Source organism: Microcaecilia unicolor, chromosome 6 (genome assembly GCF_901765095.1).
Source record: "Microcaecilia unicolor chromosome 6, aMicUni1.1, whole genome shotgun sequence".
Taxonomy (NCBI): domain Eukaryota; kingdom Metazoa; phylum Chordata; class Amphibia; order Gymnophiona; family Siphonopidae; genus Microcaecilia; species Microcaecilia unicolor.
This window is the reverse complement of record NC_044036.1, coordinates 21,791,955-21,818,874: the sequence shown is the minus strand read 5'-3', so window position 1 is coordinate 21,818,874 and position 26,920 is coordinate 21,791,955. Positions and strand designations below refer to the sequence as shown.

The window sequence follows — 26,920 nt, the reverse complement described above, 5'->3', positions numbered from 1 at the left end:
TTGGGTGGTAGTACCAAGAACAAAAATTGTCCATCCCTCTCTCCCTCTTTCTTTGGAAACTGTCATCCATTCTGGTACCAAAATAGTCTCACTTTCTTCCCCAAGAGTATGCATATCCCCCCCCACAAAATAAAAGAGTGGGACTCATATTTGACTGAAATATACTGTGTACGTCTACATTTTTATTATTACAAACCATATTATAAACCCCCTTATTTATAGTGTGTTGAAATGTGGTTAATAATAGACCTTATTCAGAATGAAAATCATAATCCTCAGTAAATTCAATTCAATTCTGCTTCATTGACACACAGTAAAACCTGTAATAACAGTAGTTATGGTGAAGGAAAGCATACATTTTCCAAAGACAGGCTATGTCATAAAACAAACATAAAACGCAGAATTGGTTTGAGAAACTGAACTTTGCCTTATACCAGCAAAATAGGATAAAGGCTTAGAGCTCCTCTTGTAATTGATAGATTTGGTAAGACGCTACAAACTGCAAAAGTAATAGCAGCTTAGAATGCAGTAAAGAACAAATTAAAGGGGGGGGGGGGTACTGTATTCACCTATTCTGCATAAACTCTGTATATCCATGCATATAATAAATGATAACCATTCTGTGCTATAGCACAGAAAGGTGGCATATCAACTTCATATCTCCCCCCCCCCCCCCCCAACATGCCTGTACCTGGGGGCCCTTTTACTAAACCGCACTTCATCCACATCAGTCTGGCATTTGGACTGGTGATAGTACTTAAGTAACATTTATAGTAAGTTAGATAGTGGCTAGTTCCCTTGATCTCTATGCTCAGTTTGACTTGTATAGCACTCCATGCTATTAAGAAGACAATAAGCTATTGATATTGCAGGGTCATTTCTCAGCTGGTTCACTTCCTTTTTACAAGACTGCTCTTTTCTTGTATCTATGTCTTCATCCATGTCTTCCAATTATCTTCTTACATGTGGGGTCCACCTTGTTACCTACTACTCTCTCCATATTTTTTCACGGAGAGAGTAGTGGATGCTTGGAATGCCCTCCCGCGGGAGGTGGTGGAAATGAAAACGGTAACGGAATTTAAACATGCGTGGGATAAGCATAAAGGAATCCTGTGCCGAAGGAATGGATCCTCAGGAGCTTAGTCAAGATCGGGAGGCGGGGCTGGTGGTTGGGAGGCGGGGATAGGGCTGGGCAGACTTATACGGTCTGTGCCAGAGCCGGTGGTGGGAAGCGGGACTGGTGGTTGGGAGGCGGGGATAGTGCTGGGCAGACTTGTACTGTCTGTGCCAGAGCCGGTGGTTGGGAGGCAGGGCTGGTGGTTGGGAGGTGAGGATAGTGCTGGGCAGACTTATACGGTCTGTGCCAGAGCCGGTGGTGGGAAGCGGGACTGGTGGTTGGGAGGCGGGGATAGGGCTGGGCAGACTTGTACGGTCTGTGCCCTGAAGAGCACAGGTACAAATCAAAGTAGGGTATACACAAAAAGCAGCAAATATGAGTTATCTTGTTGGGCAGACTGGATGGTCCGTGCAGGTCTTTTTCTGCCGTCATCTACTATGTTACTATGAGGCATATTTTCAAAGCACTTAGCCTTCCAAAGTTCCATAGGTTTCTATGGAACTTTGGAAGGCTAAGTGCTTTCAAAATATGCCTCTATGTTACCTTTCTTAGTCAACATTTCCTCAGTCCCCTGGCAATATTGATTTAGACCCACAGCATTTGTGGAATGGAGGAGTAGCCTAGTGGTTAGTGAAGTGGACTTTGATCCTGGGGAACTGGGTTCAATTCCCACTGCAGCTCCTTGGGACTCTGGGCAAGTCACTTAACCCTCCATTGCCCCAGGTTTGTATATACTATATAAAGCGCTTTGAATGTAGTTGCAAAACCACAGAAAGGCGGTATATCATTTCCCTTTCCCCCAATAATATCCTCCTTGTACATTCATACAACTAATACAGCCTTAGATCTTTGCTCCATACAGAGATGTCTAGATAGTGTGACTGTATGGCTCAGAAATCATCACGTGGTACTTAATCATCGCTTGCATGGCGGTTTGTTGGAAGCTTGGGACGAGTTCATTTTGTTCTGCAGCCAACTATTATGCAGAACTGTTTTGAGTGTTCCGGTTTGGATTTTCTTTACTTTTGTTGAAAGTATCTACCTGACCCCTGAGGCAGGCCCAGTTGGCACCGAAACACAGCCCATATCAGGTCTTTCAAAATAGGTTGTAAGTCCCTAATATTGAAAAAGCTCCAGACTTCCCAAAACACGGCAGCCAGACTAATTTTTGGCAAGTCAAGATTCGACAGCGCAACACCTCTTCGAGAGAAGCTTCACTGGCTCCCCATCAGAGAAAGAATTAACTTTAAAGTCCACACAATGATTTACAAGATATTACATGGAGAAGCCCCCACCTACATGAATCACCTTATCGACCTCCCAACCAGGAACAGTTTGACGTCTTCCTGTACTTACCTTAATCTGCACCTCCCCAACTGCAAAGGTATTAAGTACAAATCCTTCTACGCTTCCAATTTTTCCTTTTTAGGCAGCCAGCTTTGGAATGCTCTACCAAGTCCTATCCGTACCATTAACGGCCTTTTGCCCTTCAGAAAAGCACTGAAGACCCACCTCTTCAAGATAGCCTATCCTAACGATTCAGCCTAACCAAAGCTCGCCCACATGATTCTTATTGACAATTGTTATACATTGACCATGTTTCCCATTATGCTTTTTGCTACCACATGTCCATTCCTCTCCATCTTCCTACGCCTACCTCCCAACGCTCATTTCCTTCTGCACCCAATCCCTCAATTTACTTATCCGTTAACCCCATTAATTATGCGTTTACTACAAACTGTATATTCTTCTTACGACTTTGTAATTCTTTATATTGTTACTATGTAAGCCGCATCGAGCCTGTGTGGGAAAGCGCGGGGTACAAATGTAATAAATAAATAAAGGATTTTATACTGTTCCACTCTTGAAGGCCCATTTAGGCTTCTTTTTTGCTGTCTTGGTTGTGTACATTTGGACCCTATCTTTTGCTACTTGCAGGGTTACCGGTGATTCCTTCTGTCCTTAAGCCTGTTCTCTTGAGAATTCCTGTTCTAGTAGTTGACTCCTTTCGATATCATTCACATAAATGGCATCACAAATTGGCATTTATGCACCTACTAGCCGTTGAGCCCGTAAAAATGGGCTGGTATTGGGGTTTTCCTTCCTTCCCCCCCCCCCCCCCCCCCCCCGTGAGGTCGCCACCGCTACTGTTCCCCCCCCCCCCCCGGAGTCGCCGCCATCCCTCCACCCGGCCCGGGCCCTCTCTCTCTCCGCTACTAAACTTACACATCCATTCGCCGGAACGCAGCACGCACATCAGCTGAGCTGCCGTCGGCCCTTCCTTCTCTGCCTGTGTCCCGCCCTCCTGTGACGTAACGTCAGCGAGGGCGCGACACAGGCAGGGAAGGAAGGCCGACGGCAGCTCAGCTGATGTGCGTGCTGCGTTCCGGCGAATGGATGTGTAAGTTTAGTAGCGGAGAGAGGGCCCGGGCCGGGTGTGTGTGGGGGGGGGGGAACGGTAGCGGCGACCTCGGGTGGGCGGGTGGGGGGGAGCGGTATCAACCTCGGCGGCGCAGTTTCCCTCTCTGTCCCGCCCTCGTCATCACGTATTGACGCGGGGGCGGGACAGAGAGGGAAGTCTCTACTGCGCATTTGCGAGTGAGTCGGTCACTCGCCGTTTATATGTTTGATGTGCCATGCTAGTCACATGGAGGGGAAACAAATGGGCTGTACCTATGGACAGAACATGGGCGTTCCGCCTAGCAATGCTATTAGTTGTATGAATTGCAAAGTGCACTTAGGTATGCTAGCATATGCCTGCCATTGACCTGGTGTATGCTGTCACACCTAAGTTTTGGTGCACCAAACCAGCTTTGCACTACTATCCTATAATGGGTTAGGTGTACCTTAATATCATTATAGAATTGGCGCTAAGCATGCTTCCTTGTCATGCCTGTATTTACTTGCCATTGTATAGATGTGGCCCCACAGAGTGTAAGCCTTCTGGGGACAGGGAAATACCTACTGTTCAGAAGGAATGGATCCTCAGGAGCTTAACCGAGATTGGATAGCAGAGCCGGTAGTGGGAGGCGGGGCTGGAGGTTGGGAGGCGGGGATAGTGCTGGGCAGACTTATACGGTCTGTGCCAGAGCCAGTGGTGGGAGGCGGGGCTGGAGGTTGGGAGGCGGGGATAGTGCTGGGCAGACTTATACGGTCTGTGCCAGAGCCAGTGGTGGGAGGCGGGACTGGAGGTTGGGAGGCAGGGATAGTGCTGGGCAGACTTATACGGTCTGTGCCAGAGCCGGTGGTGGGAGGCAGGGATAGTGCTGGGCAGACTTATACGGTCTGTGCCAGAGCCGGTGGTTGGGAGGTGGGGCTGGTGGTTGGGAGGCGGGGCTGGTGGTTGGGAGGCGGGGATAGTGCTGGGCAGACTTATACGGTCTGTGCCCTGAAGAGCACAGGTACAAATCAAAGTAGGGTATACACAAAAAGTAGCACACATGAGTTGTCTTGTTGGGCAGACTGGATGGACCGTGCAGGTCTTTTTCTGCCATCATCTACTATGTTACTATGTATGTTACTATGTTACTGTACCCAAATGTAATACTAAAAAGGTATTCAGCTAATACTGAAAAAGGTGCAAGCTAAATTCAAAATCCCAGTTATGTCCGTATGGCAAGGGGGTAAGGTCTGGGCGTGTTTTCAGTGGGACTAGCGAAGGTCCAAAATATGGACATCCAACGCTGATCACAGAAGGGGAAGAGCTGGCCAAGTCTAAAAAGATGAATGTATGTATTTAGAACTGGTACTTGACAAGTCCAGGTTACAGAAATGTACTCCGCTTGAGCAGCCCTCACCTCACCTCCTTAATTCTCCAATGGTTGCTGTCCCCCTTCCTCTCCTCTGAATGTCAAACTCGCAAGGGATACTAGGCTCTATGACATTCTTAACAGAAGAGCATGCAGATCTGAGGAGTAGCCTAATGGTCAGTGCAGTAGGCTGAGAACCAAGGGATCCAGGTTCAAATCGTACTTCAGCTCTTTTTTTTTTAATTGTGACCCTTCCAGGGACAGAAAAATACCTACTGCACCTGAATATATCAGACACCTGCAAGTCTGAAGGCTATTGAAGAGGTGCACATTTTGGTAAAGTAGGTATTTTTCTGTTTCTGGAGGCTCACAATGAAAAACAAAATTTACAAACAAATTACAAATAATTGAAGCATGATTTGAACCTGGGTCCCCTGATTGTCAGCCCAAAGCTCTAACCTACTCCTTTGCTCTGCATGGATGTCTGCGTGGCTAGGCTGCCATTGACCTAGTGGAATTCGTTGCCAGAAAACGTGGTAAAGGCGGTTAGCTTAGCAGAGTTTAAAAAAAGGTTTGGCCAGCTTCCTAAAGGAAAAGTCCATAGCCCATTATTAAATTGGACTTGGGGAAAATTCACTATTTCTGGGATAAGCAGCATAAAATGTTTTGTACTTTTTTGGGATCTTGCCAGGTATTTGTGACCTGGATTGGCCACTGTTGGAAACAGGATGCTGGGCTTGATGGACCTTTGGTCTTTCCCAGTATGGCAATACTTATGTACTTATGGTAAGGTCTCGTATGGTAACTGGGCGGTAACGGTCTATGCACGTAAAATGCCCATTACCGCCCGAGTGCCAGAAAATACAAATATTTTCCGGCGCACGTAGCGGACGCACGTCAAAAATGAAATTACCGCAAGGGCCACGCAGTAGCCGGGCGGTAACTCAAAATTGACGTGCAATGGGCATGCGTTGGCGCCTACATGGCTTTGTGAAAGGGCCCCATATATTTCAGAAAAGGTTGTATCCTGTTCTAAAATGCATGCGAGATGGACATCCATTTGTGACATTTTAAAATAGATGTCCATATTGTGAGTTGGGAGACCTTTCTAAAATGCACCTCCACAGACCTTATTCAATACAGATTTTTCCTATCGGCACAGATGTGGGGGAGAGGGGTCATTTCTGAACAACACTCCTAGATGGGGCAGCTGCGTATCTGTCACTAAGAACAGAGCATGAAAAGGGCAGGAATAAAATGCCTTTGATTTAGACTACTACTTCAGCAAGAAACCTTTTTGATTTCCTGTCCAGTGCTTTTTAGGACCGGAGACATCATTCCATTCTGTCAGATTTAAAGGATCTTCAGGCTTCAGGAAGAAAAATCTCATTGGTATATAACACTAAGCCCAAGCTGCTTCCAGGAGCTATATAGCACCAACCTCCCCCACTGACTAGGTCTATTTTGGTGCCTTTGACAAGAACAGGGAGCCATCAAGTGAACTGCCTGTCCTGAAATATAGTCCTTTTCTGTTGACAAGCTCTTCCACTCCCTGTTTAAAACAAGTTTGGAATGTAGAAGTATTATGAAGCTTCATGTTAAACTGGCTGGTGACAGATGACTGTTAAAGACAGACTAGAAAACTTTCTGCTGTAGTGGGGCTTTACAGCACTGGAAGGCAGTGAGTTATCATAGTCATCCAAATTTAACAAAATAATTGAACTTATTTTCAAATCTAGAACTCATGAACATGCATGTTCGTCCCTTGAAATCTCTCTTTTTCTGTTGTCTCTCCTTCCTGTGCAGTTTATTATACAACTAGTAAAAAAGCCCCGTTTCTGATGCAAATGAAACGGGGGCTAGCAATGTTTTCTTCTGTGTGCATGTGGGAGTGTGTGTCCCTGCCCTCTGGCCTCTCTCCCCTCCCCCCTCTGAGTCCTTCACTGTTACAGAGCCAGCGATTTGATTTCGTGCTCTGCTGTTTTCCTTCACTGACTGTGTTACGGAGAGGGCGGGGCAGACACTCATAGGGAAACCGGATATCTCGCCCCCTTCACACTTCCGGCTGGAGGCTTCATAGAACGTTGGTGTTGCTTTTTATATAGAGAGATCATGTTTTTATCCTCGTTTTCTAAAGCAAAAGTGACCTTATATCAGTGGTGTACCAAGGGGGGGGGGGGGGCGGTGGGGGCGGTCCGCCCCGGGTGCACGCCGCTGGGGGGTGCCGCGGCGCGCGCCTGTCGGCTGCAAGTTCGAATCGCTACGCTAAATTCTCTCGTTCGCTGCAGCTCCCTCCCTCTGCCCCGGAACAGGTTACTTCCTGTTCCGGGGCAGAGGGAGGGAGCTGCAGCGAACGAGAGAATTTAGCGTAGCGATTCAAACTCGCAGCCAACAGGCGCACACCGCGGCACCCCCCCCCCTAGCGGCGTGCACCCGGGGGGGGGGGCACATCGGCGATCCGCCCCGGGTGTCGTCGACACTAGGAACGCCACTGCTTATATCACCATGTCTGGAAGTATCAGGCCCTACTGTGTGGGGCCATTCCCCGAGTTGCCCAAAACTGGAAGAAGATTCAAAAAAGTTTCATTCACGTTCCTGTCAGAGAATTAAACTAGTAAGTAATCCTTCCCTCTCCCGTGAGTGGAAAGAAATCAACAGGCTGTTTAATCTTCAAGGGCTCAAAAAAAACCCCTACTAACTCCAAAACTGTAGTGTAAAAATGCTGACTTCACAGAACTGACTTCAAGTGGATCCCCAAACATGGAAACAATTTTTACTTAACTTAATTATCAAGTAGCACAGGTAATGTGCAAGTGGTCAGCCCATCACACCGACTTTGGCCAGAGTTTCGCAATCAGCTGTCTCAAGGCATAGAGGACCTGAAACAACGTGTAAGAAAACTTCTCAATAAAAAAACTAAACGTGAAAACATTTGAAGTGTAAAAAAAAACCCTTAAAAGTGAAAAAATCAATCCAGCAGGTCAAAGAGTAAGATAAATAGTGAAAGTACTTGCCGTTGATATGAGGCACATTTAGCCTTAGTATAATGGGATCACCAAGCCACAAAATGGCCGTGGGTTCTTTTCTCTCCTTTATATTCTTAAATGAGTGATGTCACATCCTGGGAATCAGTAATCTCATTTCCTGTCCCACCCAGAGGGTAATCACCCTGCTCCTCAGGTACCGTATTCTATGTAAAATAATGGCCAAATATTGTGTCTAAGCAAAAAAGTTGTGCACTTTCTAAAATCAGGCAAAAATAAGACAAGGATAAGAAAACCTTGTGTAATATTGTGAATAGTTCTATTCAAAAAAAGGTCCTCCACTCCAGTCGCAAATTCAAGCCGCGGGGTTCTTCTGTGTTCAATGTAAAGATCCAGAATTGTTCCCTCTGGAGAAACTTCTTGAGTCTACCAGGAGTACTGGCTGGAATCTGATCAATTGTGCAAACCTGGAGGGAGGAAAAGTCATGTCCCATCTCAAGACAGTGTGTCACAATCGGCGCTTCCAATCTGGATCTCTTCAGACAGCTTTTGTGTTTAGACAGGTGTTTGCGTAAAGGGCGGGTGGTCTCACCCACGTAGATCTTTGGGCACGGGCAGATAATCAAATATACCACATGGTCCGACGAACATGTGGTATTAAATCTCAGAAAAAACTTCTTTTGTGTCTCAGGGTAAACAAAAAAATCTTTTATTTCCAACTAGTAAAAAAGCCCCGTTTCTGATGCAAATGAAACGGGGGCTAGCAATGTTTTCTTCTGTGTGCATGTGGCAGTGTGTGTGTCCCTGCCCTCTGGCCTCTCTCCCCTCCCCCCTCTGAGTCCTTCACTGTTACAGAGCCAGCGATTTGATTTCGTGCTCTGCTGTTTTCCTTCACTGACTGTGTTACAGAGAGGGCGGGGCAGACACTCATAGGGAAACCGGATATCTCACCCCCTTCACACATCCGGCTGGAGGCTTCATAGAACGTTGGTGTTGCCTTTTATATAGAGAGATGTGTTTTGACATAAGAAACATTGTGAGCATCTTGTATGGCTGCCTTGGAGTGTCATTTTCTGGGTAGTCTTAGAAATGTCAGTCGGGTTACCAATTCTTTGAGATTAGAATTCCTGGTAAAGGCAAAACGTAAGTATGTCTGAGAAAAAGCAGGTGACATGTTCAGAATATTCCAATGCTTGCAAATAATTCTGTAAACCTTGTCAATGCCCAGGGTATACTTCAGAATGCAGGTCATGGATTCCTCTGTTTCCTTGGACAGGAAATGAGATTATTGATTCCCAGGATGTGACATCACTCATTTAAGAATATAAAGGAGAGAAAAGAAGCTGCGGCCATTTTGTGGCTTGGTGATCCCATTATACTAAGGCTAAATGTGCCTCATATCAATGGCAAGTATTTTATTTTGAATTATTTATCTTAATCGTTGACTTGCTGGATTGATTTTTTCACTTTTAAGGTTTTTTTTTTTATACTTTAAATGTTTTCACTTTAGGTTTTTTATTGTTTGATTGAGAAGTTTTCTTACATGTTTTTTCAGGTCATCTATGCCTTGAGACAGCTGATTGCGAAACTCTGGCCAAAGTTGGTGTAATGGACTGACCACTTGCACATAACAATTATCAAGTAGAACAGGTAAAGTAAAAATTGTTTCCATGTTTGGGGATCCACTTGAAGTCAGTTCTGTGAAGTCAGCATTTTTACACTACAGTTTTGAGTTAGAAGGGGTTTTTTTGGAGCCCGTAAACATTAAACAGCCCGTTGATTTCGTTCCACCCACGTTGTTTTTGGGTGGTTGGTTGGGCTTTCTGCTGAGGCTTTTTTTTCCCTTTTCTTCAAAAGGAAATATTGAACCTTATAGCTAAAATATTCTGTAATGCACTTCAAAGAACCATAGCCATACATATAGAAAAATACTTTGGTGCCAATATATATGAGAGAAATATTAGAGGTTATACAAAAGTCATAATAAAGTCACATAGAAGACGACCCCCCCTCCCCCCCCCCACCATGCCTAAAATAAATCACAGACCGTTTGTGAGGATGAAGGCTGACACAGAGAGGAAATTTTCAAAAGTCATTTATTTATGCATGTAGCCTTCTGTGGTGGTAAATGCAGACACAGGCTCTGAAGTTGATAACAGTCAGTGGCCCAGTGGAACTGGGGGGTGAATATTGCTGCTAGGTTTACCAGACCCTGTCTGTGGCTGGGTATTTTTCGTTTTGGAGAGCTCAGGCTACAAACTCCAGCTGAAAACCATGTTGTTAAACTCCCACTGGGGAGCACTTGACTGTGAAATAAGTCCAAGCCACTGCATCAGCTGTGGTTCCAAAAGCAAATCTGTCTTTATTTACAGAAGAAAAATAGTACTTATAAGTCCAATCCACAGGAACACTTCACAGTAAATTGCATTAAAATTCCTGAGCTGAGCTGGTAACACTAACAAGCCTTCCTGCTTCCCCTGAGACACCTTTTCTGGGTTAATTAAATTTAATTTAAAAATGTATATACTACCAGTCCTGATAACGGCACAACAGGATTCACCAGGTTAAACTTCAGCCTCAAAAGCATCTTAGGGGTAATTATAGCAACGGCTTAAGTCCCTGCTTACGCGAACAAAGTGGCCATTTTCTATTGTTAAAAGTACCCAGAAAAGTTCAGTTAAGGGGTCCTGTACTCAATGATAAACAGAACTATTCAGTTATCAGATGCAGACATGAACTCCTGGAAAGAAAATACATTTGAAGACTGTAGTGTATTTTTCCTCCTAGGGGCAAAGCTAGGAATAGGCTGATAAACTGGAATTTCCCAAGATGACACGGGAGGCAACCTGCATAGCTGCTTACTCCTTGCGCTTTCCTAAAGAAGGAATGCATTCATTTCTAAGGAATGAAACCTGCCAGGGTCTCTAACACAATCAAGATGTGTCACAAGCTACTCTTCAATGAAGAGAAGGGGAAGGCATTTTGGACTTAGTGCACACCTTTTTTAAACCCAGCTAAGCTTTTACCACATTCTCTCAGCTTAATTTTGCAGATGAATGAAGAACTATTTCTTTTGATTTCTTTTACATTTATTATAGTAGCTTCATTGCGTGCCCCTTCGTCCTTGTACTTTTGGAAAGAGTGAAAAAGGGAATCACATCTACCCGTTAACTCCACTCAGTATTTTACAAACCTCTTATCATATCTCCCCTCAGCCATCTCTTCTCCAAGCTGAAGAGCTCTACCCTCTTTAGCCTTTCCTCATAGGGACATCATCCCTATGGAGGAGTGGCCTAGTGGTTAGGGTGGTGGACTTTGGTCCTGAGGAACTGAGTTCAATTCCCGGCACAGGCAGCTCCTTGTGACTCTGGGCAAGTCACTTAACCCTCCATTGCCTGCCGCATTGAGCCTGCCATGAGTGGGAAAACGCGGGGTACAAATGTAACTAAAATAAATCCCATTCCCTTATCATTTTCATCACCCTTCTCTGTACCTTTTCTAATTCTCCTCTATCTTTTTTGAGATGCGGTGACCAGAATTGCACACAGTATTGGAGGTAAGGTCGCACCATGAAACGATACAAAGGCATTATAACATTCTCATTTTTGTTTTCCATTCCTTTTCTAAGAATCCCTAACATTCTCATTGTTTTCTTAGCTGCTGCAGCACAATGAGCAGAGGGATTTATAAAGCAGTCCTTTATTTTATCTAGGAACTTTATCTCCCCAGCATGTCCTGATATTACATTTATCCAGTCAATATCAGAGTAATTGAAATCACCCATTATTATTGTCTTACCCAGTTTTAGACTACCTAATTTCTGATAACATTTCTTCATCTGTCTGTACATCCTGGCCAGGTGGACATAAAAACATAAGAATAACCATACCGTGTCAGACCAATGATCCATCAAGCCCAGTATCCTGTTTCCAACAGAGGATAATCTAGGTCACAAGTATATGGCAGAAACCCAAATAATAGCAACATTCCATGCTACTAATCTCAGGACAAGCAGTGGCTTCCCCATGTCTGTCTCAAATAGCAGACTTTTTCTCCAGGAGCTTGTCCAAACCTTTTTTAAACCCAGACACGCGATCTGCTGTTACCACATCCTCTGGCAATGAGTTCCAGAGCTTAACTCAATTCAACCAAGCAGCTGTTCAGTATAGTAAACAGCCAACAGAACCAGCCTGCCCAGTCTAAACTGAACTGCAATGATTTTGCTGCATACTTTGCCAACAAAATTAAAAGTATCCACCAGGATTACAGGCAATCCCACCCAGTGTCCAACCAGTCAACCAGGGGTGCACAAACTCGACCCCTCCCAACAGAGATAGATGGAACACTTTTAACCTAATGACAGAGGAGAGCCTTGACAAAATCCTAAGAGACCTTTGACCAACTACCTGCTCCCTCGATCCCTGCCCATCAAAGATAGTGCAGCAGGCAAGTATGGACCTTATAGAAGGCGCCACAAAAATTATGAACACCTCTCTTTCTAATGGGCAACTACCAACAGCATTAAAAAAAGGGCAGTGGTTTGCCCTCTGCTGAAGAAAAACAACCTTGATCAGGACAAACTTGAGTTACAGGCCAGTATCCAACATCCCAGGATATTAAGGGAGCTCAGAGAGGTTCTGGCGGGTCCTCTTAAAGATTTGTTTAATAAATCCTTGGAGACAGGAGAGGTTCCGAGGGATTGGAGAATGGCAGAGGTGGTCCCTCTTCACAAAAGTGGTGATAGGGAAGTAGCTGGAAACTACAGGCTGGTAAGCCTCACTTCGGTTATTGGAAAAGTAATGGAAGCGACGCTGAAGGAAAAGATAGTGAATTTCCTGGAAGCCAATAAGTTGCAAGATCCCAGACAACATGGTTATACCAAAGGGAAATCGTGCCAAACGAATCTCATTGAGTTCTTTGATTGGGTGACAGGAGAACTGAATCAGGACGAGCTATGGACGTAATCTACTTAGATTTCAGCAAAGCTTTTGACACAGTTCCCCACAGAAGGCTTTTAAATAAACTGGATGGGCTGAAGATAGGACCCGAAGTGTTGAACTGGATTAGGAACTGGTTGACGGACAGACTCCAGAGGGTGGTGGTGAATGGAGTTAGCTTGGAGGAGTGCCTCAAGGATCAGTGCTGGGGCCGATTCTGTTCAATATATTTGTGCGTGACCTTGCCGAAGGGTTAGAAGGTAAAGTTTGCCTATTTGCGGATGATACTAAGATCTGTAACAGAGTGGACACTCCGGAGAGAGTGGAAAACATGAAAAAGGATCTGAAGAAGCTAGAAGAATGGTCTAAGGTTTGGCAATTAAAATTCAATGCCAAGAAATGCAAAGTGATGCACTTAGGGAATAGAAATCCACGGGAGACGTACGTGTTAGGCGGCGTGAGTCTGATAGGTACGGACGGGGAGAGGGATCTTGGGGTGATAGTATCTGAGGATTTGAAGGCGACGAAACAGTGTGACAAGGCGGTGGCTATATCTAGAAGGTTGTTGGGCTGTATAGAGAGAGGTGTGACCAGCAGAAGAAAGGGAGTGTTGATGCCCCTTTATAAGTCATTGGTGAGGCCCCATCTGGAGTATTGTGTTCAGTTTTGGAGGCCGTATCTTGCTAAGAATGTAAAAAGAATCGAAGCGGTGCAAAGAAAAGCTATGAGAATGGTATGGGATTTGTGTTACAAGACGTATGAGGAGAGACTTGCTGACCTGAACATGTATACCCTGGAGGAAAGGAGAAACAGGAGTGATATGATACAGACGTTCAAATATTTGAAAGGTATTAATCCGCAAACAAACCTTTTCCGGAGATACGAAGGCGGTAGAATGAGAGGACATGAAATGAGATTGAAGGGGGGCAGACTCAAGAAAAATGTCAGGAAGTATTTCTTCACGGAGAGAGTGGTGGATGCTTGGAATGCCCTCCCGCGGGAGATGGTGGAGATGAAAACGGTAACGGAATTCAAACATGCGTGGGATAAACATAAAGGAATCCTGTTCAGAAGGAATGGATCCTCAGGAGCTTAACCGAGATTGGATAGCAGAGCCGGTAGTGGGAGGCGGGGCTGGAGGTTGGGAGGCGGGGATAGTGCTGGGCAGACTTATACGGTCTGTGCCAGAGCTGGTGGTGGGAGGCAGGGATAGTGCCCAGCATCCTGTTTCCAACAGTGGCTAATCCAGGTCACAAGTACCTGGCAAGATCCCAAAACAGTACAATACATTTAATGCTGCTTATCCTAGAAATAAGCAGTGGATTTTCCCCAAATCCATTTTAATAATGCATCACAAGTGCCACCATACTTCTGTTTCGTTTCAAAACGGTTTTTTTAAAGACCAACTTTAATTCTACTTTACAAGAAGTGGCACCAAGGACACTTGTAAACATCAACATACGTATCAAGACTCCTGAGGCAGGCACGTAGGTACCGAAACACGGTACCGTGTCGAGTCGTATTTAATAAACACTAGTAAAAAAGCCCTGTTTCTGATGCAAATGAAACGGGGGCTAGCAAGGTTTTCTTCTGTGTGCATGTGGGAGTGTGTGTGTCCCTGCCCTCTGCCCTCTCTCCCTTCCCCTGTGCTGTCTGTCCCCTCTGGTCTCTGTCCCCTCCCCCCTCGGAGTCGAGTCCTTCAGTGTTAAGTTTCCTGGTGTGCTGTGTTTGTGTTACAGAGATAGTGAGGGCTTCTGCCCTCTCTCCCCTCCCCCCTCTGAGTCATTCACTGTTACAGAGAGAGCAATTTGATTTTGTGCTTTGCTGTGTTTTCCTTCACTGTTTGTGTTACAGAGAGAGCGAGGGCGGGGCAGACACTCATGGGGAAACCGGATATCTCTCCCCCTTCACACTTCCGGCTGGAGGCTTCATTTAGAACGTTGGTGGTGCCTTTTATATATAGAGATCTATAACTTTGCTTCGAAGTCCTGAGTTTATTTATGAGCCACAATAGTTATAAAGATGGTTGTTAGATAGGAAAGTGAGATAATGTATACAGGTGAATACTACATTAGATCACCTTATAGATGGCCAGGGTAAATACTGAGGGCCCATTTTACCAAGCTGCGGCAAAAGGGGGCCAGCGCTGGCGTCGGCGAGTGTTTTTGATAAGCGTCGAGGCCCCCTTTTACCGCAGCTGGTAAAAGGTAGGCCTTTCTTTTTTTAAAGAAATTGCCATGCGGCAAGTGAAACACTTGCCAAGTGGCCATTTGGTGGTGGTGGGGGAAGCAGGGGCATAGCTACGTGGGGCCATGGGCCCCTGTAGACTTCGCCCTGCCCCTGTCGCCCACCCCTTTGACCCCCCCTCCTGCCGCCAACCCTCTCCCGCTGCCGTCGGGTACCCCAGCTGAGGTCCTCTTCGCCAGCACAGCCGCGTTGCTGATTTGCAAAGCTTCTGTTTCTGTGAGTCTGCTGTCCTGCACGTTCCTCTTCTCTGGCGCGGCTGCGTTGCTGATCTGCAAGGCTTTTGTTTCTGTGAGTCTGACGTCCTGCACGTTCCACTTCTCCGGCGTGACGTCAGACTCACAGAAACAGAAGCCCTGCAGATCAGCAACGTGGCCTCGCTGGAGAAGAGGACTTTGGCTGGCGGGGGTTGCGGATCTGACGGCAGCGGCAGGAGGGTTGGCGGCGAGGGGGGGTCAAAGGTGGTGGTGGCGGCGGGGGGGGGGGCTAAAATGTGACCCCTTACCTCAGGGTCTGGACCCCCCTCCTGCCGAAGTCTGGCTACGCCCCAAGGGGGAGTCCTTACTGCCACCCATTGAGGTAAGGGCTCTAGCGCTAACCCGGCAGTAGCTGGCACTGCCTGATTACCACCGAATATGAAGGCACACTGCGGGCCCTAACTATCTTTAGTTCCTGTATTTGTTTTTCTCCTTTCAATCCCGTAATGTGGGCTATCTTGTTTCCTTATAAGTGCTTTTTGTACTGTTTATTTTGAAATTTAAATTAAAAAAAAAAAAGAATAGTTTACCCATGGATCTGGGATCTGTGCCCAACAGCAACCTATATAGAATCCAGGGGTGAGTGGGAGAGAGCAGGGTGAGTTTTTTTAACAGTAGAGATTTAGCTAACTAACTGCCAAAGTGACAGTCTGCAAATATGAGTACACATGAGAAAAGTGCTTTTGCACAATTAAATAGTATGATGTACACGATTTGTGCTTTTTAGACACAGAAGGAGGCAAAATTCAGCCCGCGGCAGTCAGCGATTTTTTTTTTTTTTTTTGCCAGTGGAGACTCAAATGAATAAAACCTTTCTTCCCTCGAGATGTTTTCCATAACCTGATTCAATCGATGGTGCTGAGCCAATTGGACTACTGCAACGGTATCTATGTCGGATGCAAGGAACATTTACGAAAGAAACTTCAGACTGCCCAGAACACGGCAGCAAGACTAATTTTTGGAAAATCTAAATTTGAATCTGCCAAGCCCCTTCAGGAAAAATTGCACTGGCTTCCTGTCAGGGACTGAGTTGCCTTCAAGACCTGCACCTTGATTCACAAAATTATCTATTGCATTGTTCCAGATTATATGCTAGATTTAGTTGATTTACCACCCAGGAACAAATCTAATACCACCCGATCTTATTTGAACCTACACTACCCGGACTGTTTTGGCCTCAAACACAAATCCACATATGCCTCCAACTTCCCTTTCCTGGGTACTCGACTGTGGAATGCTTTACCTAAACTAGTTAAATCAACCCCAAATTATCTAAAGTTTAGAAAACTATTAAAGTCTGTACTATTCAAAAAGGTTTATCCTCCAAATTCAATATAATCAGCTTAATCTCTTTGGTTCCAAATAATCCAGAAACACTTGAATCTATTTTTTTTTACTATTCTACTGTTGAATATTATACCAAACTTTAATTTACTGTTTGTACTGTTTAATATGCCATTATTACTGTATTCCTGATTTAGCTTATGTAAGCCACATTGAACCTGCATCCAGTGGGAAAATTTGGGATATAAATGCTTTTAATTAAATAAATATTAAATGCTGGGCCACGACCAGGTATCAGCATTGAATATCCAGGTATGTGTGGCCGGCCAGCACTTATCCATTTAAGTACCAATATTTAGCCCTTTGCCGGTTAAGTTAAACCAGACAAAGATAGGGCAGCTATTTGTCCGGTTAAGGGCTGAATATTGGCTGGTTTCTATTTTTGTGGTTAGAGGGGGATATGCAGTGGCACTATCGAGGTAAAAGCCACTGAATCTCCTCAGATAGCCGGTTGATTGTTAATTATTGTTAAGGGAAGAAGTTTCAAGCTGTGTTAGGAAATAACCACTTTAGGGCCCTTTTACAGAGTGCCGGTAAGCCCAACGCGGGCTTAACGCTTGCTCTTCCTGGACTACCGCCGGCCGAACGCAGCCACCGGCGGTAGGCCCTCCCCGAGCGCGCACCATTTCCAGGGGAAAATGAAAACACCCAGAAATGGCTTGCGTGGCGCTTAACCCGGCAGTAATCTGGCATCGCCGCACGCTGCCCGGTTACCACCGGATTAGCGCAGGAGCCCTTATCACCACCTCAATGGGTGGCAGTAAGGGCTCCCCGCCGCATGGCCACGCAGTAAGAGTTCTCTCACCGTGTGGCCTTTTTTTTTTTGGCTTTTACCGGCTGCGGGAAAATGGCTCCCGCCGCTAGTGCAGGGCCCTTTTTCCCGCAGCTTGGTAAAAGGACCCCTTTATTTGCTCCTTAATGCAACATTAATTTAATGTAGGCATTTAGAGTCCACTTAACCATCACGTTCAAGGCGGAGTGCAAATCAGTTTGTAAATTAACATTATATATACAGTAAAACAAGAGTTTACATTGGAACAATAGCTTAAAGTGAAACAGTTTAAGACACTAACAATATTAATAATAAAAATTAACAGTTGAATAGTTTTAAATGGAAAGCACCAGGCCCAGATGGGTATACTATAAAATTTTATAAAACATTTGCAAAACACCTGATCCCAATATTAGAGAGGGTATTTAATGAGCTGGAAGAGGTTCAAGAGATACCACAAACATGGAGACTAGCAGCAATAACACTGCTCTTAAAACCAGGCAAAGACCCCCAACAATGTAGCTCCTACCGCCCGATATCCTTGCTCAACGTGGATTATAAACTCTTTACGAAAATATTAGCACATAGGCTACAGAAACAGCTCCCAAACTTGATTCACGAAGATCAGGCGGGATTTATTATAGGGCGACAAACGTTTGACAACATTCGAAGCCTCATCCATACTATCCAATACACCCAAGATGAAAAAGTACCAGCAGTATTACTATCCATTGACGCAGAAAAAGCGTTCGATCGTGTTGATTGGGCATACCTCTTTGCGGTGCTTCGACAGGTGGGATTAAAGGGGCGGTATCTAACATGGCTGCAACTTTTATATAAAGACCCGAAAGCAATATTAAAAATTAATGGATCATATACTGCGGCCTTCCCGCTTCGGCGGGGAACTAGGCAGGGGTGTGCCCTCTCCCCGCTTCTGTTTGCTTTAACGGTAGAGCCGCTCGCTTGTATATTGAGAAATGATGAGGAAGTAAAGGGCATAGTACGAGGGCGAAAAGAGCAAAAGCTTCTACTTTTTGCAGATGATATACTACTCACTCTTGCGCAGCCTGCAATATCAGTACAAAAAGCAATAGATCACGTGTCATATTATGGAGCAGTGTCGGGATTTAAACCCAATTTAACTAAATCTACCTTATTAAACATAACAGTACCGAATGAAGAGATACCGGCTCTGCGAGAAGCATTTCCATTTGCCTGGGCGCAAAAATCCATTAAATACTTAGGAATACAGATCACACCCAAGATAGAAGATCTATTTCAGGCTAATTTTCCAGTAAAGATAGCTGAACTTTTTCAGGAATTAGATAGATGGGAGGGCCTCAATATATCTTGGAAAGGGCGTATACATGCTATCAAGATGATGTTGCTCCCCAAATTATTATACTTATTTCTGGCACTGCCCATACCGATACCTGCCTCCTTCTTCACGCAATTAAATAAGAAAATGTTTCGATATATATGGAGGAAAAGGCCACCACGGGTTAATAGAGCCACGATGTATCAAACACTAGACCGAGGTGGTATGGGAACACCCAATTTTTATCTATATCACCAAGCAGCACAATTAAGAATACTAGCTGACTGGGCTCCAGGGACAATAAAGAAATGGATGCATTGGGAGAGAGCATGGATAGGTAGGTACACGATAGAGGACATATTGTGGATATCAGGGAGAGATCTGACATCTATATTGCAGGAATTACCTATGAGTCTAAAACACCCGCTCCAAACGTGGTTACAAATTAGAAAGCATATGTTCCCGGAAAGGAAATATTACCGAAAAACAGCAATACGATGGGCGGAGGGTTTCCCACTTGGGAGATCAGAAAAGGTGTTTGATAACTGGGCAAAAGCAGGCTTATACACACTGGGACAGGTATGGGCGGAGGGCAATATGATTAGTTTCCAGGAACTTCAAGAAGAGTATGGTCTATCGGAAAAAGATCTTGTTTATTACTGTTGTCTGCGTAATTTTATTAAAAGACGAGCACAAGATGAATTAGATCTAGAAGAGACAACTCTTGAATTAGCAATGCGTAAGGGAGGGGGCAGAGGTAGTATCTCCCGGATATATCTTGCACTATTGGGCAGGACAGACCCTCAAATTTTTTATCATAAGAAATGGGAAAACGTTTTGCAATGTACACACCCTAGAACAATTTGGATGAGCAATTACAAATATCTGCTCAAGGCATCCCCAGCACAATCTATCAATGAAAATGGCCATAAGTTATTGTACTGGTGGTATTATACCCCAGATAGATTGCAAAAGATATATCCGGGGACCTCGGGAAAATGTTGGCGGGGATGTGGCCTTCAGGGCACGTTTTACCATATTTGGTGGACGTGTCCGAAGGTGGAATTGTTTTGGGAGGCAGTAGTGAAGTTGGTAAATACAGTATTGCCTCAACCATACCCAAAGAAAGCAGAACATTGCCTCCTCCATTTCCGGCCTAGCTCAATACCCAGTGGACAACATAGATTGGCTACTCAATACTTTGTAGCGGCCAAGATAGCCTTAGCCCGAGCCTGGAAACAAACTGAAACACCAACACTACAACTGATAGCTCGCAGAGTGGACTTTCTGTATCAGATGTCGAAATTGACTGCTAAGAGGAAAGGCACTATGAAAGTATTCACGAACATTTGGTCAATATATGAACAATCTCAAGAATCAGAAGCAACACCACTGACGGAGAAAGGGAGGGGGGGAGGGGGACCATGAACAAAAATTGGTTACTGATATTGGATGTTATTTGGTTATGATTGTAATTTGCTAAATTGCCAATAAAATATTGGAAAAAAAAAAAAAAAAAAAAAAAGAATAGTTTTAAATATCAGGCGGTATGAGTTTGTTTTCAAAGAGTATCAAGTTGGTTGATGAGCCATATATTGTATTGTTTCAATATAATTACTGCTGTAATTGTCTATTGCTTATGTTTGACTTATTCTTGCTGTAGACCGCCTGTGCCTTGAGTGAAATCCTTCAAAAAGTTGGTAAATAAATCCTAATAGATAATAATAAAATAACTATAAGGTTTATTTGGAAAGGATTGGGACATTGTAATCATAAAGGGTTATGTCCTAATACAGAAAAAACAAAAGAACGGAAGAACTCAAAAGAACCAGACTCAAAAATATGTGAAAAGCCAAATTTATTGCACAAGACCCTACACGGTCCGTGTTTCGGCCAAAAAGGCCTTCCTCAGGGGTCTGCTGATCCTATCCAAGCTGATGCATAAGCCGTGTAGGGTCTTGTGCAATAAATTTGGCTTTTCACATATTTTTGAGTCTGGTTCTTTTGAGTTCTTCCGTTCTTTTGTTTTTTCTGTTGTTTTTTACGGGAGAATTGGACTCTCTTTGTTGTTTATGTCCTAATACAGCCATACTTAAGTCACCACAGGTAAAACATGCAATTGCAAGTAAAGCAGGTCGTTACTATGTAAAAGCTATTAAGGTCAAGAAAGTGTTTACCACCATCCAATTGGAACCTGGTTATGTCACTATCAATAAAATATATATATTTAAATAAAGCAAGCCTCAGTTGTACAGGGTAAGACTCCATATTATCCAACACCCCCTACTGGACATCTCATCACAGGCTTAACGCCAAACCTAGAAAAAACAGCAATGAAAAGACTCTGAAAACCACTGCTGCAAAAATAGGCCTGGACGCACTCTACAAACATTACAAATCCAACATAACCTTGTACCAAATAGGATCTAAAAGTACTGAAGAAAACCTCAAAAATCCTGTTTCAAAACAGTAATATATTTTAAACTAGTAAAAAAGGCCCGTTTCTGACACAAATGAAACGGGCGCTAGCAAGGTTTTCCTCGGAGTGTGTATGTTTGGGAGAGTGTATGTGAGTGTGACTGTGTGTGAGAGAGAGAGTGAAAGTGTGAATGTGTGTGTGTGTGTGTGTGAGAGAGAGTGAGTCTGGGTGTGAGTGCGTCTGTGAGAATGAGAGTGTGTGCAAGTGCGTATGTGAGACACAGTGTGAGAGAGTGTGTGTGTGTGTGTGTTGGAGGGGTGTGTGGGTGTGTGTGTTGGGGGTTTCAGCTTGGAAGAAGAGGGGTGTGTGGTACTGCCAGATGAGTGAGTGTGTGTGTGTGTGTGGGGGGGGCGTTTTATCAGGCATTTCCACATGAGAGTGTGTGTGTGGGGGGGGGGGGGGGGTTCAGGAAGCGCTGCCAGATGAGAGAGAGTGTGTGTGTGTGTGTGGGGGGGGGGGGGGGGTTCAGGAAGCGCTGTCAGATGAGAGTGTGTGTGTGTGTTGGGGGGGCGTTGAGGAAGTGTGGCCAAATGAGAGTGAGTGTGTGAGAGTGGGGGGGGGGGGGGGTTCAGGAACCACTGCCAGATGAGTGAGTGTGGAGGGGGGCAGGGGGTTCAGGAAGCGCTGGCAGATGAGAGAGTGTGTGTGTGTGTTGGGGGGGGGGGGGCGTTGAGGAAGTGTGGCCAAATGAGAGTGAGTAAGTGTGTGTGGGGAGGGGGTTCAGGAAGCGCTGCCAGATGAGTGTGTGTGTTATATAGTTCAGTTTTGGGGGGGGGGGGGATCCTGCTTTGAAGAAGAATGAAGGAAGCGCCTCCTCCGCGTGATGCACCCCCCCCCCCGCCGCCATCCCACCCACCGTCGCCATCGCACCCACCGTCACGTAGTTTTGCTGGCGGAGGACCCAAACCCCGCCAGCAGAAGTCCTGTGTTGTCTGCTGAGTCTCACTCCAGCGATCTTTGGTGTTGCTAGCCTGTGCAGGGCGGGGTTCTGTGCGTCTGACGTCCTGCACGTGCAGGACGTCAGACGCACAGAAGCCCTGCCTGCACAGGCTAGCAACGCTGAAGATCGGTGGAGTGAGACTCAGCAGACAACACAGGACTTCTGCTGGCGGGGTTTTGGGTCCCCCGCCGGCAAAGCAACGCGACGGTGGGTGGCTTAGGGGGGGGTGTTGCGGGGGGGGGTGTTGCACCTCCTGCATTCTGTGGGCGGGGCTTCTTTTGAACTGCAGCTTTGGGGGGGGGGCGGCACGGGGGGGGGGTGTTGGACCTCCAGCATTCTGTGGGCGGGGCTTCTACTCCGGAGCTTTGGTGGGTGGCCTGGGGGGGGGGGGGGTGTTGGACCTCGAACAGTGGTCTCCGGAGTCATTTGGACTCCTGAGCTTTAGAGGTGGTTTCCCTCCAGATTTTTTCCGCGGGTGGGTCGGGAGGTTGGTAGCCTGCATTTCATAGGCAGGGGGAGGAGTAGGGAAACACGTACTCCCCCACCTGCTTGGTTGTGATCCATTCCTTTAGTTTACTGTATGTTTTCCGCTCTCGTCGTCATGACGTTTGATGCGAGGACGGGGCACGGGTCAGTGGAGTGGCTTCACCACCATGAATCCACGAACCCTTCAGGGAGTGACTGAGTGACTTCAGAACGTTGTCTTCAGAACGTTGAGGGTGAGTTTTATTATAGTAGATGTGGAAGAAAGCCAACCACTTATCTATGCTATAGAGTCCCCAAGATAGATTACTTGTGTAACCTGCATATTCCAACTGTTGTCCACTCCCACATAATCCTGGAAATAAAACTCCAAAAGTGTCCACTTTTTAAATTTTCCTCTTTAACATGGGCCCTGCTTCAGGAGGGCAAATAGAGGGCGTCTTTTACTAAGGTGCACTCATGTTTTCAGCTAAAAACCTGAGCTCGCCTTAGTAAAAGACGCCCAGAGCATTTCTATTTCTGTTTTCTCTAGGTTTGGTGGTAAGCCTGTGATGAGATGTCCAATGGGGGAAGTTGGATAATATGTAATCTCACCCTGGACGATTGAGGCTTGCTTTATTTAAATATATATTTTTTTATTTATAGCGACACAACCAGGTTCCAATTGGATCGTGGTAAACACTTTCTTGACCTTATTAGTATACTAGTGTTTACCTTCCAGCAATTTTTGAATTCTTACGTAAAAGCTATAACGTGACTTTGAGGTAGGGTTACCATATGTCCGGATTTACCTGGACATGTCCTCTTTTTGAGGACATGTCCGGGCAACTGGGTGGGTTTTGCTAATCTGCCCGTTTGTCTGGATTTCTGGACAAATGGGCAGGCTGATGGGTGGGCCGTCCGTCTGCCAGCCTACCCGTTTGTCCAGAAATCCGGACAAATGGGCAGATTGCTAGCCTCCCCTCCCCTTACTTACTACTGCCCTGGTGGTCTCGTGACCTCTTCCGCCTTCGGGGCAGGAAAGAGCCCCCTCTTTCCTGCCCGGAGCGCTGCCCTGCATGCATCCTTCCTGTTCCTGATCTCGGCGCCAATTCAAAATGGCCACTGAGAGTTGAAGTGACCTCGCGAGACTTCAACTCTCGGTGGCCATTTTGAATCGGCGCCGAGATCAGGAACAGGAAGGATGCATGCAGGGCATCGCTCCGGGCAGGAAAGAGGGGGCTCTTTTCTACCCCGAAGAGGTCACTAGACCACCAGGGCAGTAGTAAGGTAAGGGGAGGGGGTGACGGGGAGGGGGAGTGATGGGGTGTGTGACAGGGGGGAGGGCAAAATGTGACAGGGGGCGGAGTGATGGCATGGAAGGGGTGGAGGGCTTGAAAGGGGGTGTGACGTGTGAAAGGGGGCATGGTGGGGTGTGTGGTGGGGGGCGGGGCATGTGTCCTTCTTTTTGGGGGACAAAATATGGTAACCCTACTTTGAGGTCACACTAGATGCACATCGCAAGTCACACTGAAGCCCTAAAATTGTGGTAAATAACTCCTTATATGGAAATATGACCTCTAGTAGTAGTCACGAGGCTACTGTTAGGGGGTGCTATTTTGAGTTATGGCGCCAGAAGGGTAGGAGCAACTGTGGGAGGGGGCTGGATGAAAGGGCCCTGGAAGTCGCAGCCCAATACTCCAGGCTGTGAATTTTCCATGGTAGTCAGCAACCTCCTGGACTGCAGGTTGGTGATTCCCATGCTAAATCAAGATACTGAAAAAGCTTGCCCCCCTGAATGGTTTTAGATATTGGGCCCATTATTATTTTTCAGTGAGTAACTGCTCATAGTACTCTGTATGATTTGTTAGGCTAACAGGAAGCTTAGCTGGGGGGTGGGGGGTGTCCAGAGTTTGTTAATGTTCACTTGCATACAGATCCCATGCTAACTGCAACTACTGGGCAAAGGTTACAGTGGAAGTCTGGAGAAAGGAGCAGCAACACTGTGAGCCTGTTTGGGGTCTTGATGCCCAGTTTGGGAACCACTGCCGTAGGTGAAGTATGCATGTGCTTTACCTAATGGGCTCATCTGAACGTAGCTGTAGTGCAAGAAAGCAAACACGCTAGATGCAAGTTAACACACATATTTTCACGATGTTCACCATAGCTTAGTACATTGATTAGTCATGTAAAACCTTTGAAAATCCACCCCATTCACGTCTGTCACCAACCTGCTCATCATCCTTAATAGCAGTCCGACGGGCACATGCCCCCCTTCTCTTTTGCAAGTTTTTCTGCTCTAAACAGGATACCCATGGAGAAGGAGTCATCACGGAGATGGTATGACCATGCCATCTTGGTCCCTGTGTGGGTAGGCTGCAGTTGCTGTATCTTTTGCTAATGTGGCTCAAGGTGGCAGAGGAAGGGAGAAATGAATTGATGCAGTGACCAGTTTGAAAGGGAAGATATTTATAGTGGTGAATGGTGGGGTTTTTTTTCTCTCTCTTTTCAGTACAATGTTCCAGCCCAGAGTTTTGAGGTTTACTGATGACCATAGGTGCCCAATTTTTAAAATGATTGGGGTAGCCTAAGGGCTAGTGCAGCAGGCTTTGATTCTGGCAACCTGGGTTCGATTCCCAAGTCACTTAACCCTTCATTGCTCCCAGGTACAAAAACTTAGATTGTGAGCCCTCTAGGGACAGAGAAAGTATCTGCATATAATGTGTACAGTGCTGCGTATGTGTAGTAGTGCTATAGAAATGATCATTAGTAGGAGGGGGCTAAACACACTACAAATGACCCCTCCCTGGGCAAAATGAAGGCGGCTGCTCAATATTGGGGGGGGGGGGGGTGCTTTACACCCACTGACATCTACAGAGCTGACTCCTATACCACTGACACTACATGCTAATGCCTACAATGGTATATTATATTTGACAGGTGGGAAAACATGAGTTGTGAATACCTTTCACTAAAAATAGACTGATACCTTTCAGAGTAAATATGTCAATTATATTGAACAGCTGTCAACAGAGCTGTAAATAGGCATTACAGCACCCAGTGTAGGTAAACCTGTTTGGGTTTTCTAGCCCCCTCTCCGTTTTTTGTTCTCTTGTCCTCTTTCCATCTCTTCCTACTGAACTGAGATGGCAGAAAAGCAACCCTGCTTTTTTTTTTTTTTTTTTTGTAACCTGCTGCCAGTCCAGGCTTGCAGTTTGGTCATTTTCCACTTCCAATGAGCTTTACACTCTGGGCAGTTGGTCCTCTCACCTACCCCTAGTTACAGCCCTGGCTGCCAGCTGCTACTCTTTTTGTATACATGAATGACAATTTAAATGTCGAGGGCAAAGACACAAAAGAAAAGAAAGGTGTTTGGGAAAAATACTTCAATTGAAAGCCACTTGAAGTAATTAGCACTAAAAGTGTGATCTGCTATCTACTGACTGCCTCTTGATTCAGATTATTAATTGTATCTTCTTACTTTTGGTTTCCCATCACCTAAAAGGAATGTGGCATGGCTGATTTATCTGACCAGTGGCTTAACTGGTTAAACTGGTTTGCACTGTTTCAAAGTAGCCTGCATTTACAATCTCTCTAATACATTACAGAGAGAAAAAAACAAAACCCTTTACTGGTGCTGCTGGGGGATTCTGGTCAGAACTGGTTTCAACTGGTTGTGCTCTGAGTGCAGTACTCTCCCGTGCTCACTGGCATGATGGCACAGCTAGCTGCTGCCCGGACCCGGGTGTGCTGAAAATGACATCCCCCCCCCCCCCCCCCCCCCCCCCCCCCTCAGCAGCAGTGCTTTACCGTCTTCTGCGCTTGGCACGCGCGCTCTTCCCTTGATTAGTTCTGTCTGGTCGGGAGTCCGGGGGCAAGAGCAGTCCCAGGCACGACAAAGCGATCCCAGAGCCCGTTTGGAAGGAACAATAACAGGGCGATAAGGGACATTTAAAAAATATATATTTATATATATAAATAAATAATTAAAAAAAAAAGCAGCAGCAAAAGCAATGTACGCTTTCGTGAGGTTCCTGGAGGACAACGTGTGCTACGCTCTGCCGGTCTCCTGCGTGCAAGACTTCAGCCCTCAGTCCCAGGTGGATTTCGATAACCAGAGAGTGTACACGGTGTACCGGAACCTGGAGCCCGACCAGGGCGCCCTGCACAAGGCCCAGATCCTGGCGCTGGCAGGTGAGTGAGTGAGTGGCCTGGGGGCGCTTGAAAAAAAGGCAGACCAGTTTTTTTGCATTTGCTCTTCAGGAGATATTCTGGATGGACAAAAAACCCCAGAGTCTTGCTGGAAGGGGAGAGGGA

The 26,920-nt window shown here is 45.8% G+C and overlaps 2 protein-coding genes across 2 annotated transcripts in view; both read left to right on the top strand.

Annotated features, from left to right (window-relative positions):
* The window catches only part of AGBL4 (ATP/GTP binding protein like 4), a 2,274,308-nt gene that overhangs the window by 1,173,338 nt on the left and 1,074,050 nt on the right, over window positions 1–26,920 (top strand). The gene's annotated exons all lie outside the window — the stretch shown is intronic.
* Window positions 26,383–26,920, top strand: part of BEND5 (BEN domain containing 5) — a 114,381-nt gene continuing 113,843 nt past the window's right edge. Inside the window, exon 1 of the mRNA XM_030206025.1 lies at window positions 26,383–26,797. Coding sequence (XP_030061885.1) covers window positions 26,617–26,797 — 181 coding nt within the window. The 5' untranslated portion in view covers window positions 26,383–26,616. The remainder of the gene's footprint in view (window positions 26,798–26,920) is intronic.